The sequence below is a fragment of the Peromyscus maniculatus genome, chromosome 21 (genome assembly GCF_049852395.1).
Source record: "Peromyscus maniculatus bairdii isolate BWxNUB_F1_BW_parent chromosome 21, HU_Pman_BW_mat_3.1, whole genome shotgun sequence".
Taxonomy (NCBI): Eukaryota; Metazoa; Chordata; class Mammalia; order Rodentia; family Cricetidae; genus Peromyscus; species Peromyscus maniculatus.
In genome coordinates this window covers 19,946,740-19,960,628 of record NC_134872.1, presented here as the reverse complement: position 1 = coordinate 19,960,628, position 13,889 = coordinate 19,946,740, and the positions used below count along the sequence as shown (strand labels likewise).

Sequence of the window (13,889 nt, the reverse complement as noted above, 5' to 3'; positions counted from 1 at the left end):
CTGGCTTGGGATTCTCAGCAATCCTCCTGCCTCTACCTCCTGGAGTCCCGGAGCCACCGATTAAGGGTTAAGAATAAGTCTGCCAGGGCTGCCCATGCACTGAATGAGATGCTGCGAAAGGCCAGCCAGCCGGTCTGACTGCCTCTGGTCCCTGGAAGTTTCAATTCTTCAAACTGGGCAAAAACTTCAGTTCTAAAACTGCTTGGACAGCAGATTTTTTGGTTCTCCTGAGTCCCAGCTTCGCGAGCCACCACGAGGGCTAACTGTGCTCCACTGAACGTGGGAAAGACCGAGAGAACACTTGGGTAGGAAAGCGAAGAGAGCGAGCCTGTGCTGTGCCGCTTCCCCGTTCCAGCCCTGCGGCACCTTGACCATCTGCTTACTTGGAGGGCATTCCTGTCCACTCCCTGGTGACCTGGGGGTGGGGGAAGAGGGCAGGGATGGAGGCTAGCCCGGAGCATCTGCGGGAAGATGGGCAGCGCTGCAGAATAACACCCAGGGGAGCCTGGGTGGTGCAGCCTCAGATGCCTGCCGAGCCCAGCAATCAGGGGAAGCTGGCTTTGGACTCCGTCTTTGAAGAGTTCTCTGGAAGTTGGAGGGGGCGGGGCGAGCAGGGCTCTCCTGTCCTACCGGAGTCCCGCGCGGGAGTGTGAGGAGGAACTCGGCCTGCAGACGCAGTCCCAGTGCTGTCCAGCTGCTGTCCCGCTCCTGAGCAGGGGTGGGCACAGGGTGCTGCCCACGGGGGTCGGCAGGGCGCAGGCGCCGGGATGGCAGAACAACGTACGGGCAGGATGGAGGGGCTGGTTTTGCTCAAGGCCCTGGTCACCAGGCTGCTGTTCGTGCTGCACTCCCTGGTCGCGGTCTGGCGAGTGACCTGGGTGAAGAATGAGCGCCGATACTGGCTGCTGGCCCTGCTTAACCTCTTGCTGGTCCTGGAGACCGTGCTCACCCTCAAGTTCAAGCGCGGCAGAGGCTACAAATGGTGAGTGTCCTGGAAAGGGAGGGTGCAGAGGGTCCTGGGCATTGTTCATCATGGTCCTAGCAGGTGGCACCGAAGCCCTTGTTCCCCGCAGTGTGTGGTTTTTTTCGCGGGCTTTCGGGTCGGTTTGGTTCTCCGTTCGCCAGCACGTGGGATGCGGGTGCGTCTTTTGGGCAAGCTAGTGGTACCTTGGGCCCCAGTGCAGCGCTGGGAAGGCTGGAGTCTGGATGTGTGCATTTGGCTGATCCAGCTGAAACTGTCTTCACTAGAGGAGTGGAGCTGATCTCTGGCTGCACTGCTTTCTAAGTTGTGAGACCGACCCGGGACCAGTCCAGGATGTATATGCTTGCAAGAGTGGAGATGCCTTGCAGAGCTGAGCGCTTCTGAGCTTCCACTGCCCAGTGGCTCTCCCCGCACCCACCTTTGGTTTCAACCTCTTCCTGTCTTACCAGCCCTCAGTACGCCTGTGGTTTTAGTCACTTCCAATTCCTTCCAACCCCAAATGTCCCTGGCTCTCCAGTGTGAAACCAGTTTCAGGTGTCTGGGTTCGGTGGCTTGGGAGCTTGGCAGCCTACCTCATCAGGCATGGTTTGCGCTAGCCATACTGGAAGCGGGACGAGCAGTGGTTTAGTCTTAACCTCAGCATGGGAACTCTGGGTTCCGCTGGTGGCTGTATTTCCTCCTATAGACTGAATGCAAGTGAAAAGATTGCTGGCCATTTGCAGAAAGCACTCCCAGCCCCTGACCCTTACCTTCTAGGGCAGTTCCACCTCAACCTTCTCCAAGCGAGGCCTTTTTCCTCAAGAAAGAAGGCAGTGGTATTAGTTCATGTATTAATTGCATGCACTTTGCTGTTGAATTAGCTGTCACATTCAGAGACAGAAGTGCTTCCGCGGCAGAGCGCAGAAAGGTGGCATATTTCAATAGTCACTGTGGAAGAAAATGGGCTGCCTTTGAAGATGATGGGAACATGACTGAAAACCTCTGCTTTTGAAAAATGTCCTCAATTATCAATGCTCAAGTCCTTGGAGGGCTCAGGATAGCTAACAGCAAGGGTAGGCATGTTACCTTCCACCCCCCTTCCCACCAACAGTTTCTTAAGCATGAGGCTTTTGTGGTCATTTCTAATCTGACTTCTTGGTATCACAAAGACAAATGCTATTCACTTCCCAAAAGAAGACTCATAAAGGGGAGAAAACTTACATTCACCTGCGTATCCTTTAATAGATACATTTGAGATGTTTTTTGTCTTTTTTTCCCTCTTAGTTGTAATACACTAGAGTACACAAATCTTTCATTGAAGGAGGAAGTCTGAGGCCAAAATCTGTCCAGTGTGAGGTAGTACTGACACCAACCATGAGCGTTTCTGGGATAAATGTAGATCTCAGAAAGCAGCCAGCTAAGCAAAATCTGAACTAACCTCTTCCTCCCCAAGAGTTGGCCAGAGCCATTGTGTCTGTGTGGAAATACCATAGCTGGTGGAATATTAGCCTTTTGTGTATATTGCTGATTCAGGCTGTCATAGCACTTACAACAAAGAAGGGAAAAATAATCTGGACAAAATGTACATGAGTCAGTGAGTCAGATTAATGGGTGACTGGAGCCATGCTAGTATTTAAGGTGTAGGAGGCAGAATTGGGCTTAAAAATAGGATGGATCATGGGCATTCCTTCTTACTTACTGTGTGACCTCAAGGGAGTTACTTAGTGTCTCCAAGCTTCAATTTCAGATCTGCAAATATGTATTTCATAGGTTGTTGGAGAATTATGTGAATTTATATACATTGATAATTAATGAATAATAAGAGGCTTTCTTTATATCCTGATCATTTCATTTCTTTCATATTATAATATTCTATACTAAAATATCAACTAGACACATTTTATTCTTACGTGAGTCTAATAAACCATTAGTTCAGTGTGTTAAAAACAAGGGAAAAAACCCTCTGTTTCGAACTATAGACCTGTGCTGTGTGTTGTGTATTATATCACTGGTTCAAGAAAAAGTTGGCTGGCTTGATATCCCAACTAATATTTTAAAGTAAACAGGGCGGGGGGAGGGAAAGTTGATGCATTTGGCTGATTGCAGAAATTCAGGGACAAATGAGTGTTTGCAAAGTGGTGCAAAAGATCTGCTCCTAGTTCTACTCCATCCCCAGGCTATACTTTGATGTTACAGAACATAAGCTGTAAGCCAGCTTGCAAAGATGGTCATTTGCACTGTAGATAAAAATCACAAGCTAGTAAGGGAAAAGTGAAATAATGGACTGCGAAAAATACAAATGAAATTATCCTTGAAATAGCATGATGACAATGAGAAAGGTTTTGATTTGGGGCCTATTTCATTCTAAGTTGGAGTTTTCTGAGAAAAAAAAAACGGCATAATCATTTTCTGTTTGAGAGTGTTAAGAACCATTTTCTATCCCATATTACTAGCTGATAGAATCAAAGAGAGAGAAAAAAAACAAACACTACAGTAATATCTATGCTAACAATATACAATGAAATCTGACACATAGTATCTATATGGGAAAATGGTAATTTTATAGAGGTGTGTGTGTAGATTCACATGAACTGAGGTAGATAAATAGGTGGGTAAGTTTTTGAACCATGGGTCTTCTTTCTATTTTACAATCTGCCCATAGAACCAAAATCATCTGTGTGTAAAGAAATGAGCAAAACCATGAACTCTCCAACATACTGGTGGAAAATAACAGTGAAAAATCCGGATTTATATTAAAGGACCAGTGAGAAAATTGTGGTTTATACGTACTGATACTATTGAAAAGGTTGAGATACATTTTTAACCATTGTAGTAGAGGGCTCTCCATTGTGTATCTTCAGGACACAGAAGTTACAGACTTCTTTGTTATGGTTCATTTGTTACAAGGATGCACTGGAAGGAGAATTACACATTTTCCAATTGGAAGCACTTGTTATACCCATCAAAGAAGAAGAAAAAGAAGTGGGTGAATAAGAACAATTACAGAAGAGAAGGAAGATTAGGAAGAGAGAGGAAAAAGAAGAAATTACCATTGAACTCAATGTTCTTTTGATTTTTTTTTCAATTATCTGGAAAACAATCCAACTGATTGTCATTTAGGTAAAGTCAAAGCACACAAGACAGTGTTTTAATTGCTTTCTAGCCAACAGTGCTAGGGAGGAGAAGGCCATCTCAGCAGTGGAAGTTCTCCCACATTAAAAGATCAGTAAAATCCAGTAGATTCCAGTAGAAATCCCTCTGTAATAACTATCACATCCGTGAACTTCCTTTGGAGTATTCCAGGCTAATTTGAATATTATTCCTTTTGTTAAGATTTAAACCTGGACCCTGAAAAATTAAATGAAGGATGGAACAAATCCCAGTACTATAAAGGACAGTGGGGATTCAGTTTCTTGATGTAGCAAGCATGCACATGTCCCCAAGGACATCTTCCCAGCCCTTTGGAAGGGAAATGTGGAACTAGATGCTGAGCTCAGCTGCCCAGGGACAAGGAGCATTACAGCATCCTGAGGAACTTGCCAGCTGGAATAGTTAACGCTGGAATCCTATAGAAGCCAGAGGGTGGACCCACCAGTGACACACCCATAAGGAATGCCAGGGGAGCTTGCTTTTCATTCTCCCAGTGTTCACATTACCTGCATCTTCATTTGTGTTTCTCCAAGATGGAAATTGGCATCACTTAGCTTAATTGTTTCTTGATTTTTATTTTCAGTTGTCTGGGCAAAGATCCAATGGATCTGTGAATTATCATTTAGGTAAAATCAAATACAAGACAATATTACAATTGCTTCCCAGCAATACTCCTCAGGGGATAGAAAGATTTCCCAAGTTTGTGACAAGTTCGAGGCTTGTTTGCTTGGAAGGAGGTAGTATCAGAGAATTAAAAAAGAAAGAAATTCCAAATTGAGTTCACTGGCAAAAGTACAGAATTTTAAACACAGATCTTTCTTCATCAGAATATTAATAATGCAAAGGATTTCATTTTGTGAGCTTTTGAGATAGTAGATAACGGCCTCTGTCACCTCTCCTTTCTGTTTGCTTTATGTTTGATTAGGCAAAAGCTATTTTTGCTTTTGTTTTGTTTTCTACACAGTCCTATGTACTCCTGGTAGCCTTTAGCCTGTGGCATTCTTCCTTCCTCCCGGATGTTGTGATTATAGATATATGCCACTAAACCAGGTTTGACAGTTACTTGTATGGTAAGTAACAACACTATTATGCAAGGTACTATGGCCTGACAAAAGTAATAGGAAACAACAACAAAAAACTGAAAAAATTAAATAAAATGTAGCATTTTGATTAAGTGCTCTTAAGTGTGGCATGAGAATTGTTGTGCATCTTTTATAAAATCGTTTATAAAGTTTCAAGTTCTGCCAGATTCTACACAGGTGGTCCCACGTGATCCAACAACCACTGCAGGTGGGTTTGTTTCCTCTGTGTTCTCCATTTCATAAGGGAAACTGAGGCATGGAGTTGCTAAACCTTTTCACCCAGGCTCACAGAGTCGGAAAGGAGGAGGGAGGGAGTCCCGAAGACTGCAAGCTCCCATCCTTGTCTGCTGCCTGATTCAACATTCCAGAGGAGTCAGGGCGGGTGAGCAAGAGAAGGGAGGAGAGGGAACTTTGCAGGGTTTGAGCTGCAACCAGAGAAAAGGGTGAGACTTGCATCTGGAGGGGGGAATGCAAAACCCAGCTGGGAGGAAGGACACGCCCAGCTGGCAGAGCATGGAGCCTTGAGCTTCACCCTTCATTCAAGCACAATGGCTGCCAACACTCATTAGATATAGCAGATATTCAAATGTGGAAAATATGGAAATAAATAGAAGTAAACTCCTTCCCTCAGTCACCTCACTGTTTTTGAATGAAGGGGTGAGAAAATGGCTAAAGAAATGCGTAATTAATAAACCGACGAGCTAACATAGCAAGTGAAGAAATGATTGATAGAAACAATGGGCACCTGTGTGGTGTGGATTACAGAGTGAGAAAGAAGCAGGTTCTGCTCGGTAGCTAGAGGGGTAGTTGGACTAGGCAGAGGTTTTTGAAGCCAAATGGTCTGTATCCACTACTTTCCCGTTGCTTTAAAGAAACACCATGACTAAGACAACTTGCAGAAGAGTCTATCTACTTTGTCTTCTGACCCCAGATGGTTAGTCCACAACATTGGGGAGCATGGTAGCAGGCCACAAGCATGCTGGCAGGAGCAGGAAGCTGGGAGCTCACATCCTGAACCACAAAGGCCAATCAGAGAGAGTAAACTGGAAAGGGTGCAAGACTGCAAGACTTTTCATCTTAAAGCCTACCCTCAGTGACATACTTCCTTCGGCAGGGACACACATCTTAAACTTCCCCAAACAGCTGCATTGAATGCTGGAGAGCAAGTATTCAAATGCCTCAGGCTGTGGGAGATGTTTCTCATTCAAGCTCATATTAGAATCATCCAGGGAGAAGAAATAATTAAAAGGGGATCATCTTTATGTGCCATAGATATTAATGACACATCTCTCAAATGTGAGTCATTTTACTGTTATGTTCCTTTAACAAAATGAAAGTGTTTAGTTTTCCCCTTGGCCTATCTAGTCTCAGGTTCTTGGCCACCTGAGCAGTCAGGCATGGGTTCTGTGGTAGGTTGAAAATAATTGCTGCCCCCATCTCATATGGAGTGGCACCATTAGGAGGTGTGGATTTGTTGAAATGGGTATTGCCTTGTTGGAGGAAGTGTGTCACTGTGAGGGCGGGCTTTGATGTTTCCTATGCTCAGGATACTGCAGGGTGTCTCAGTTGACTTCCAGCTGCCGGCAATATGTAGGACTCTCAGCTACTACAATAGTATCACCATGTCTGCCTGCATGCCACCATGTTCCACATCATGATAATAATGGACTGAACCTCTGAAACTGTAAGTGAGCCACCTCAATTAAACATTTTCTTTATGAGTTGTTGTGGTCATGATGTCTCTTCACAGCAATAGAAATCCTAACTAAGACAGTTTCCATCTCATGGAGTGGGCCTTAACTCCAATCAGATAATGTTCATTCAATCCCACTAATCTTCAAGATCCCAGACAGGATGAAATAGAGACCTTTGAATGGAGACCCAGTGACTTCCATGTGGCCAACTTAAGCCATGGAAGTTCTTTCAGAAAGTAGGCTATGCTCTGCCTAATCTCAATCTAACTTACTGTTCATATGTCCTGAATGCTTTCTGGATTTTTAGGTTTTTTTTTTTGTTTGTTTGTTTTGTTTTTTTTTTGTTGTTGTTTTTAAGTGAAATTTCCACTGTGAAGTAGGTTTTCCAGACCTGTCTGCAGTGAATCAATGTGTATCCTGAGATTCATAACATTATCTTCTGCATTCTCTATTTCTCCTGGTGTGCTTGCAGGGGTATGTGTGCTGTACCCTGAGACTCAGTCTCAGGCTAAAAAGATGAATTAAGATTACAGTGATTTTGGAAACACACATGGAATACCCCTGTCCAGTGACTTTGTTTTATGTCGTTCATGTCGAGGCTCAATTCTGGTCTTCCCTTATAGTACTTTTGTGATGGACTGTCAAGGTAAAGTTAGTGTTCTCACCTTTTATTCATGATGGACTGGGGACAGATACAATAATTACACTTGAATTAGAGTAGGGTATCTAGAAATTAAAGCACTGGCCGATGTCCAAACTTTGTCCATGATTATATACAACTGATAACTTTTAGAACTGAAATAAAGGTGACTGACATCTTTTGATTTATTTTTCTTGTCTTAGAGCAAAACAAAGAAAAAATCAATGTGGGTAGCTCAAATACATCAGCACAAAAATATTCCTATTTTTACATTTTCTGTGTTTCTCCTCACAGCAGTGACATTATTATGTACATAGAACTGGAACAAATGTGAACTGTTTAATTTTTTTCTGGCAGTGAAGAATTCACATTTACGTCAAGGCTGAGCTCTTTGTGTGGGTACCCCACACCACTTTATAAATTCTTCTGAAGTATTAGTATCAGGAGACTGAAGCCCCAGGTGCATCAACTATGATGTTATGGAAAAACAGTGTATTTTTTTTCTTTTAAAAGTCATAATGTATGTACCATACAAAGTTCTTGTTTAAAGGTCACATATAAATGATATTTAAGATATAGGAAATTGCTCATGGAGAGTGGCAGGGTGGGTACTGACATGGTTCCCTTTTTCTGAATGTAAACGTATTACCCGTGTGTGTGTGTGTGTGTGTGTGTGTGTGTGTGTGTGTGTGTGTGTGTGTAGCTTATATATGTATATATAACATATGTGTATGTATACACATTACAGAAGGGTATTATATTTTAATTGTGGTTTATATGTGGGGCCTGACACAGGCAGACAATGTGTAATTGTATTCGAGTAAAGATTAGTTATTCTTAAGAGAATGAAATCCCTCTTCTAACTCGGACTACTAGTCCTGGTTGGATTATTTGCAATCCCTTCCCTCTGCTTTCTATCTTCCTAGATATCCTTCTCTCTTATACAATATTTTGGTTCACCTAGCTCAGCCAGCTGATAACTTGGCTGTGTTATTCTTGGGCAGTCTCCGGTAATAGTGATGAGGTTGATGAGGTTGATGAGGTTGTTGAAGAGGTGATAATGGAGGTGATAACAGTCACTAGTCATAGAACACTGAGGACATACTAAACTTTTTATACGGCCATTTATCTTCTGTCATCCTCGAACGACATTATAAATTCAGTTTCCTGTTTTAGTGCCCTCTTAGTGTAACTCTACTTATTCACGGCAAGGTGACTTGCGCAAGGTCACAGACGGTCACAATAAGCCAAGCTCTCCATTTCCTAGTCTCCTCTTGCTGTCAGGAGTAGGATGTTTCCCATAAGGCAGAAAAGTTCATGCTACACACATGGCTCACACATTCATGTGCAAGCAGATGTTCTTGTAAAAACTAAGTGGGTTATAAAGAAAAAAAAAGTGAGGCAAGAGAAATTCTAGATGGCTTCCGTTTGGATCTCCAAGCAAAGACCCAACCTTGTCTACAGAAAAGAATACACACATATTATTATCTTTATGGAGAGTGAAATAAATTGCAGTATTACATAAGTAACATTCATAATATATTTTATGTTACCAGAGATCACAAAAATCCCTATAATCGTGGCCGACTTAATTTCACTTATGCATTATTAAGCTAACATTTATTCTCGATAAATAAACATTCCTCATAGAAGATGTTGTTGAAGAAATATAAGGTCTGTACAGCAAAGTGACATGTGAAGAAAAAAAGGAATTTCCAGCTAATTATGTCCCAGGGTGCAGGAAGGCTGGCGGGTCAAGATACAATGGCAAAGTCAGCTGTTGTCCGAGGGAGAAGAAGGGACACAACGACACAGGTTGAGGAACTGTCACGATGGTCCTGTCATCAGAAGGAAGAGCCGAGACTTAGTGACCCAGAATGAGGAACTGTCCTGACAGGGACCCTCAAGGTTTTTCTCAGAGCCAATTCATGTAGAAAGATGTCATGAGTTCCTCTGCTCAGAAATATTTCATGTTAAGAACTATACATGGGTCCCCAAATCCATTCATACTTTTCCCCATCACCGATTTGGTTGTGAGGCAAGATCCTGAAGTTCAGGTGCCGGGGCTCTGATTTTAATAAAGCTGGCCTTGTTTCAAACACCCTCTGGGGAATTTTGAGTTTGGGTGCAGTATGGAGAGTACAAGTTTCCCTTTCCACTTACATCATAATTCTGGAGTATGATTTTTATTTTAAAAATTATTAACAAAGAAATCAATGATTAAGAATTTTAACATTTACCTCCAAAATGGCCTCTCTTGATAAAACCTATGTGTGAGCAGATCTCAAGGAATCTAAATTACAATGAATGATTTTATTGCAATGTGTAGTCTAAATCCTTTCAAAATTTTCTTTTTTTTTCTCTCTGGCCAGTGTCTGTCTAGTGTAGACTTATATGGGATAAATTAAAAAAGAATCTATCATCTGATTGACAGACATGAAAATATGCCCAATCTATTTCTTTGGGGAGTCTCGTGAGGTTATGGACACTCAGTAATGGCTTCCCTTGCCTGTCCAAGGCACGTGTAAAGAGATCTGGGAGTAGGGGTAGAGGAGAAGGTAGTTTACTGTAAAACATAGAGGATGGTTGCTGGGGTCAAAACAGTGACTTCCCAGGAGTTCAGAGGCCATAGTCCTGCAAAAGAACTGGGCTCATTGCGAGACACTACAGAGAGGCAGGTAAAGTACCAAGGTGTTGACAACCATAAATCCCCTCACGCTCATGGACATTCCTTGCTGAGGAGCCAACATGGAAGTCACACAGTCTTAAATCCACCCAGAGAAACCATCCCACTGATGAAGACACCAAGAAATCCTTAAATCAGAACTCATGGCCTCCAAAAAAAAGATGACTTGGCATAGTTTCTTAATTTCCAAGAAAACAATGTTTCCAGAAATCATACTGACCATACTTAAGGGACTTTAACATCAAATTTTAGAATTCAAGTGTATGATCCTTGCAACTCTATTCTGTTTTGTAGAGTGTCAAATACTAAGAAGTGAAATAGAAATTAAATCTATATTCACAAAGAAGTAACTTTTGACTGTTATTTTTTGCTTCATTTAAATACTACCCCATGTTCACATTTATATACATGATTGGAAAGCCAGAAAAAAAAAAGGAAAATGAATGTAACAAGTGATATTATGGTTAATTTCCCTCTACATGTGTGTATATAATGTTATGTGTCTAGAAATGAATGGGTGTTACATTTTCAATAAGAACAATAATTGTCATTTTTAGAAAGAGCAAAATTGAATCCTAATTCTAGACTAATGCTGAATTGAAATAAATAAAATCCACCCCAGCACTAAAGTGCTAAATGTCATGACATAATCATTGTATGAAAAGCATTATAATTTGTTGAAATGACTACTTTGTATGATAAATAGCATTTCAGTTTTAGTACAAAATGAAAGGAAAAATTCAGTGAGTACATCTTTTGAAGAACTCAGCGCTAAGCTGGATGTAGTGGTGCTTGCCAATAGTCCCAACACCAGCAAGATGGAGGATAAAGAACTCCAAATTCATTGTCAGCTGTCTGAGCTGACTGAGACCCTGCCTTAAAAGATAAAAATAAAACAGGAAGTGTGAGAGCTCAGAGTAGTGTCCAGCAAGACATAGATGCTCATATAGTCAAGAATTAAAACCAAGTAACTTAATTTATTAATAAGCAAATAATTACATTAGTCTCCATATGAAAAACCTATGAGGTATTCCTTTGGAGAGAATTGGTATGCAGGAAAGAATTGTAAAGGAAATTTAATTTGGAAAACACATCCAAGCAAAATAATTTGGTCTTAAAATAGCAGCACCTGGCAACTTTAATTTTCTGACAATAATTGAGATCATAATGCATTTGAGTTTCTCCAAGAAGCTAGCTCATTGGTGGTAGGCTATCGTCTGTTTCGTACAAATTTCCCACTTGGATGTGTCACACTTATTGTCCAGCAGTGTACTGTGTGGCATTTTATATAAGTGTCCAGAAACCTAACTCATTTGACTTCTGAGCTGGTTAGGTCCTCTTGTGGCATTAGTCATCAAGCAAGTTGCTTGGAACCTAAGGATTCCCAAAGTCATCAAGACCAAAACAAAAAACAAAAAACAAAAAAACAACAACAAAAACTATCATCTGAAAGCTCCTAAGAAATATCATGTGACTTGATTAATTACACAGCCAAACATGGGAAAAGGTTCAATTTATTAATTTTAAAATCCAAACTCTCCTTGGTCCTGAAACTGAATAGTATTGATGACACTAAATTGAGAATCCTACAAACCTGGGACAGAAGGATGGCTCAGTGGGTAAAGACACTTGCTGCCAAGTCCTAGGACCAGAGTTCAATCCCCAGAACTCACACGGTGGGGGAAGACATCAACTCCATAAAGTTATCCTCTGACCTGCATGCATGGATTGTATCATGTGCGCATGCAACACACACAGAATAAATAAATTATAATAGCATTTTAAAGGGTACTCCAGTCCTTCAAACTAATACAACATAGCTATCTTCTCAGGGTGAGACCCTGAACTTTTACAAGAGCAGAAAACAACATTAGTTTCACTCAATAAAATTTCTAATAAAATTGATTTGTGGTTTTATTTCAAGAAGATATTTCTAATCAAACCAGGGTCTTTATTAAATCACTAAGTGTTTGTAGGTACCCCACATATGCCAGGCACTCTGAAGGAGCAGAGGGCGTTGTTTAATTAGGAACAGACTGTCAAAATTGCATGTACACTAAACTTTAGGATTACTTGGGATGAGTAAATGATATCTAACACATGCACACACACACTAACACACATACATAATTATAAATTTTGAAAGCATAGGGAGAAAACACGTGAAAGGAAAGCCTGAGACTTGAGTGACATGTAAAAGGTTTCTAAGGGAGTCCCTACACCCTACATTGTTGACATGAACCAGCAGAAGGAAACAATCAGGCTGCATTGGGGGAGAGAAAATTCCAGAGAGGCAGACGCATACATGAAGGTCTGAGTCAGGAAGGCGATCTATCATCTCTAGCATTGGAAGAATCCTGCAGCAGCTTGGCGAGGAAGAAAAGCAACACAGCCCAGAGGCATTCAGGGCCCAGAGTGGGCCGCATCTTAGAACCTAAAACAAGCGAGTGGCCCCCACACTTCTGCACTCTGCAAAGGTCGTATGTGAAGCCAGCAGTTGCGATGTTCTCAGCTGTGCTAACAGCATCCTCTGATTCAAGCAGTTTTAAATAGGTTTAGTTGTGAGGATCATGGTTTAAAAACAGGATTGATCTTAGGATATCTGAAAAAAAAAAAAACCACTCTACTAAAATGAACTAAATAATAGTTATGCATAGTCACCAATATGTAGCCATGGGTAAAATTTCAGAGCTGAGCCCAGGGAAAGCAGAAGCTATGTAACTGAGCATCTGAAATGTCACCCATGTGGGTCACATTGCTTCTCCTAACCCTCTTAAGCAGCTTATGTCTCAAAAGGTAAATTTCCGAACATGAAGGAAAGGAAGAGGTGGTATTCCAATGCAGGCTGTCCAAATGTGACCATTTCTGCTCATTATCCCGCCGTAGACATAATAAGTCAGTGGCGAGGCAGCTCAGCAGTCAAGAGCATTTGCTGCTCTTCCAGAGGACCCAACTTTGGTCCCGAGGCCCCAACTTCGGTCCCAAGGCCCCACTTCAGGCAGCTCACAACCACTCCTAACTCCAGCTCCAGGGGGTCTGATGCTGTCTGCTGGCCTCTGTGGATACCTGCACAAAGGTTGTGTATACATACACACATGCATAAAAATGCATATTAATCTTTAAAAATTAAGTGGTGCATAATAGTTCTTCAAAGGTCATGGCTGAAAGAATATCTTTGGTGCTGGACTTCAAGAAATAAAAGGTCCATGTGTATGTGAGTAGATTCATCCTTTTTACCCATTCAGTTATTCCTTATTCATAAACTCAAGCATTTAAACTGTTAAACATCTGCTGAACAAACATTAATGGAACACTAAACAAGATAATGTAATGTCTTAGAGATGAGGATATGAAAAATCAGAGAGAGGGAAAGGTCGGAGGAGGGTCTGCCTTCAGAAAGCTTGAATTCAGAAAGCTAGTCTAACAACCACAGGGGTGCAAAGTAGTGCAGTGTTCTCAGCAAGAGCAATGAAGTTCTGAACAATGGCTGCCCTGCGCTGCCAGTCCAAGCCCAACATAAATGGACAGACATGTACAGAAGACCATTCCAAAAAAACGTTTTCACGTTTGGGGGAGATGTTCACATGTAAAGGCATTTTACATCCCCTCTCTACAGCTCAGCCTAATTAGGATGCTACTCTAAACCAGAACCCATGGTTTGTTAGAGGAGGAGGCT

At 41.7% G+C, this 13,889-nt stretch overlaps 1 protein-coding gene across 2 annotated transcripts in view; it reads left to right on the top strand.

Annotated features, from left to right (window-relative positions):
• Nucleotides 1-448: 448 nt before the first annotated feature.
• Nucleotides 449-13,889, top strand: part of Tmem26 (transmembrane protein 26) — a 49,161-nt gene continuing 35,720 nt past the window's right edge. The window contains exon 1 of one of the 2 annotated variants that reach the window (XM_042265958.2): nucleotides 449-982. In XM_042265958.2, the coding sequence (XP_042121892.1) occupies nucleotides 768-982 (215 nt within the window). In that variant the 5' untranslated portion in view covers nucleotides 449-767. The remainder of the gene's footprint in view (nucleotides 983-13,889) is intronic. The other variant, XM_006994221.4, reaches the window with a different exon arrangement.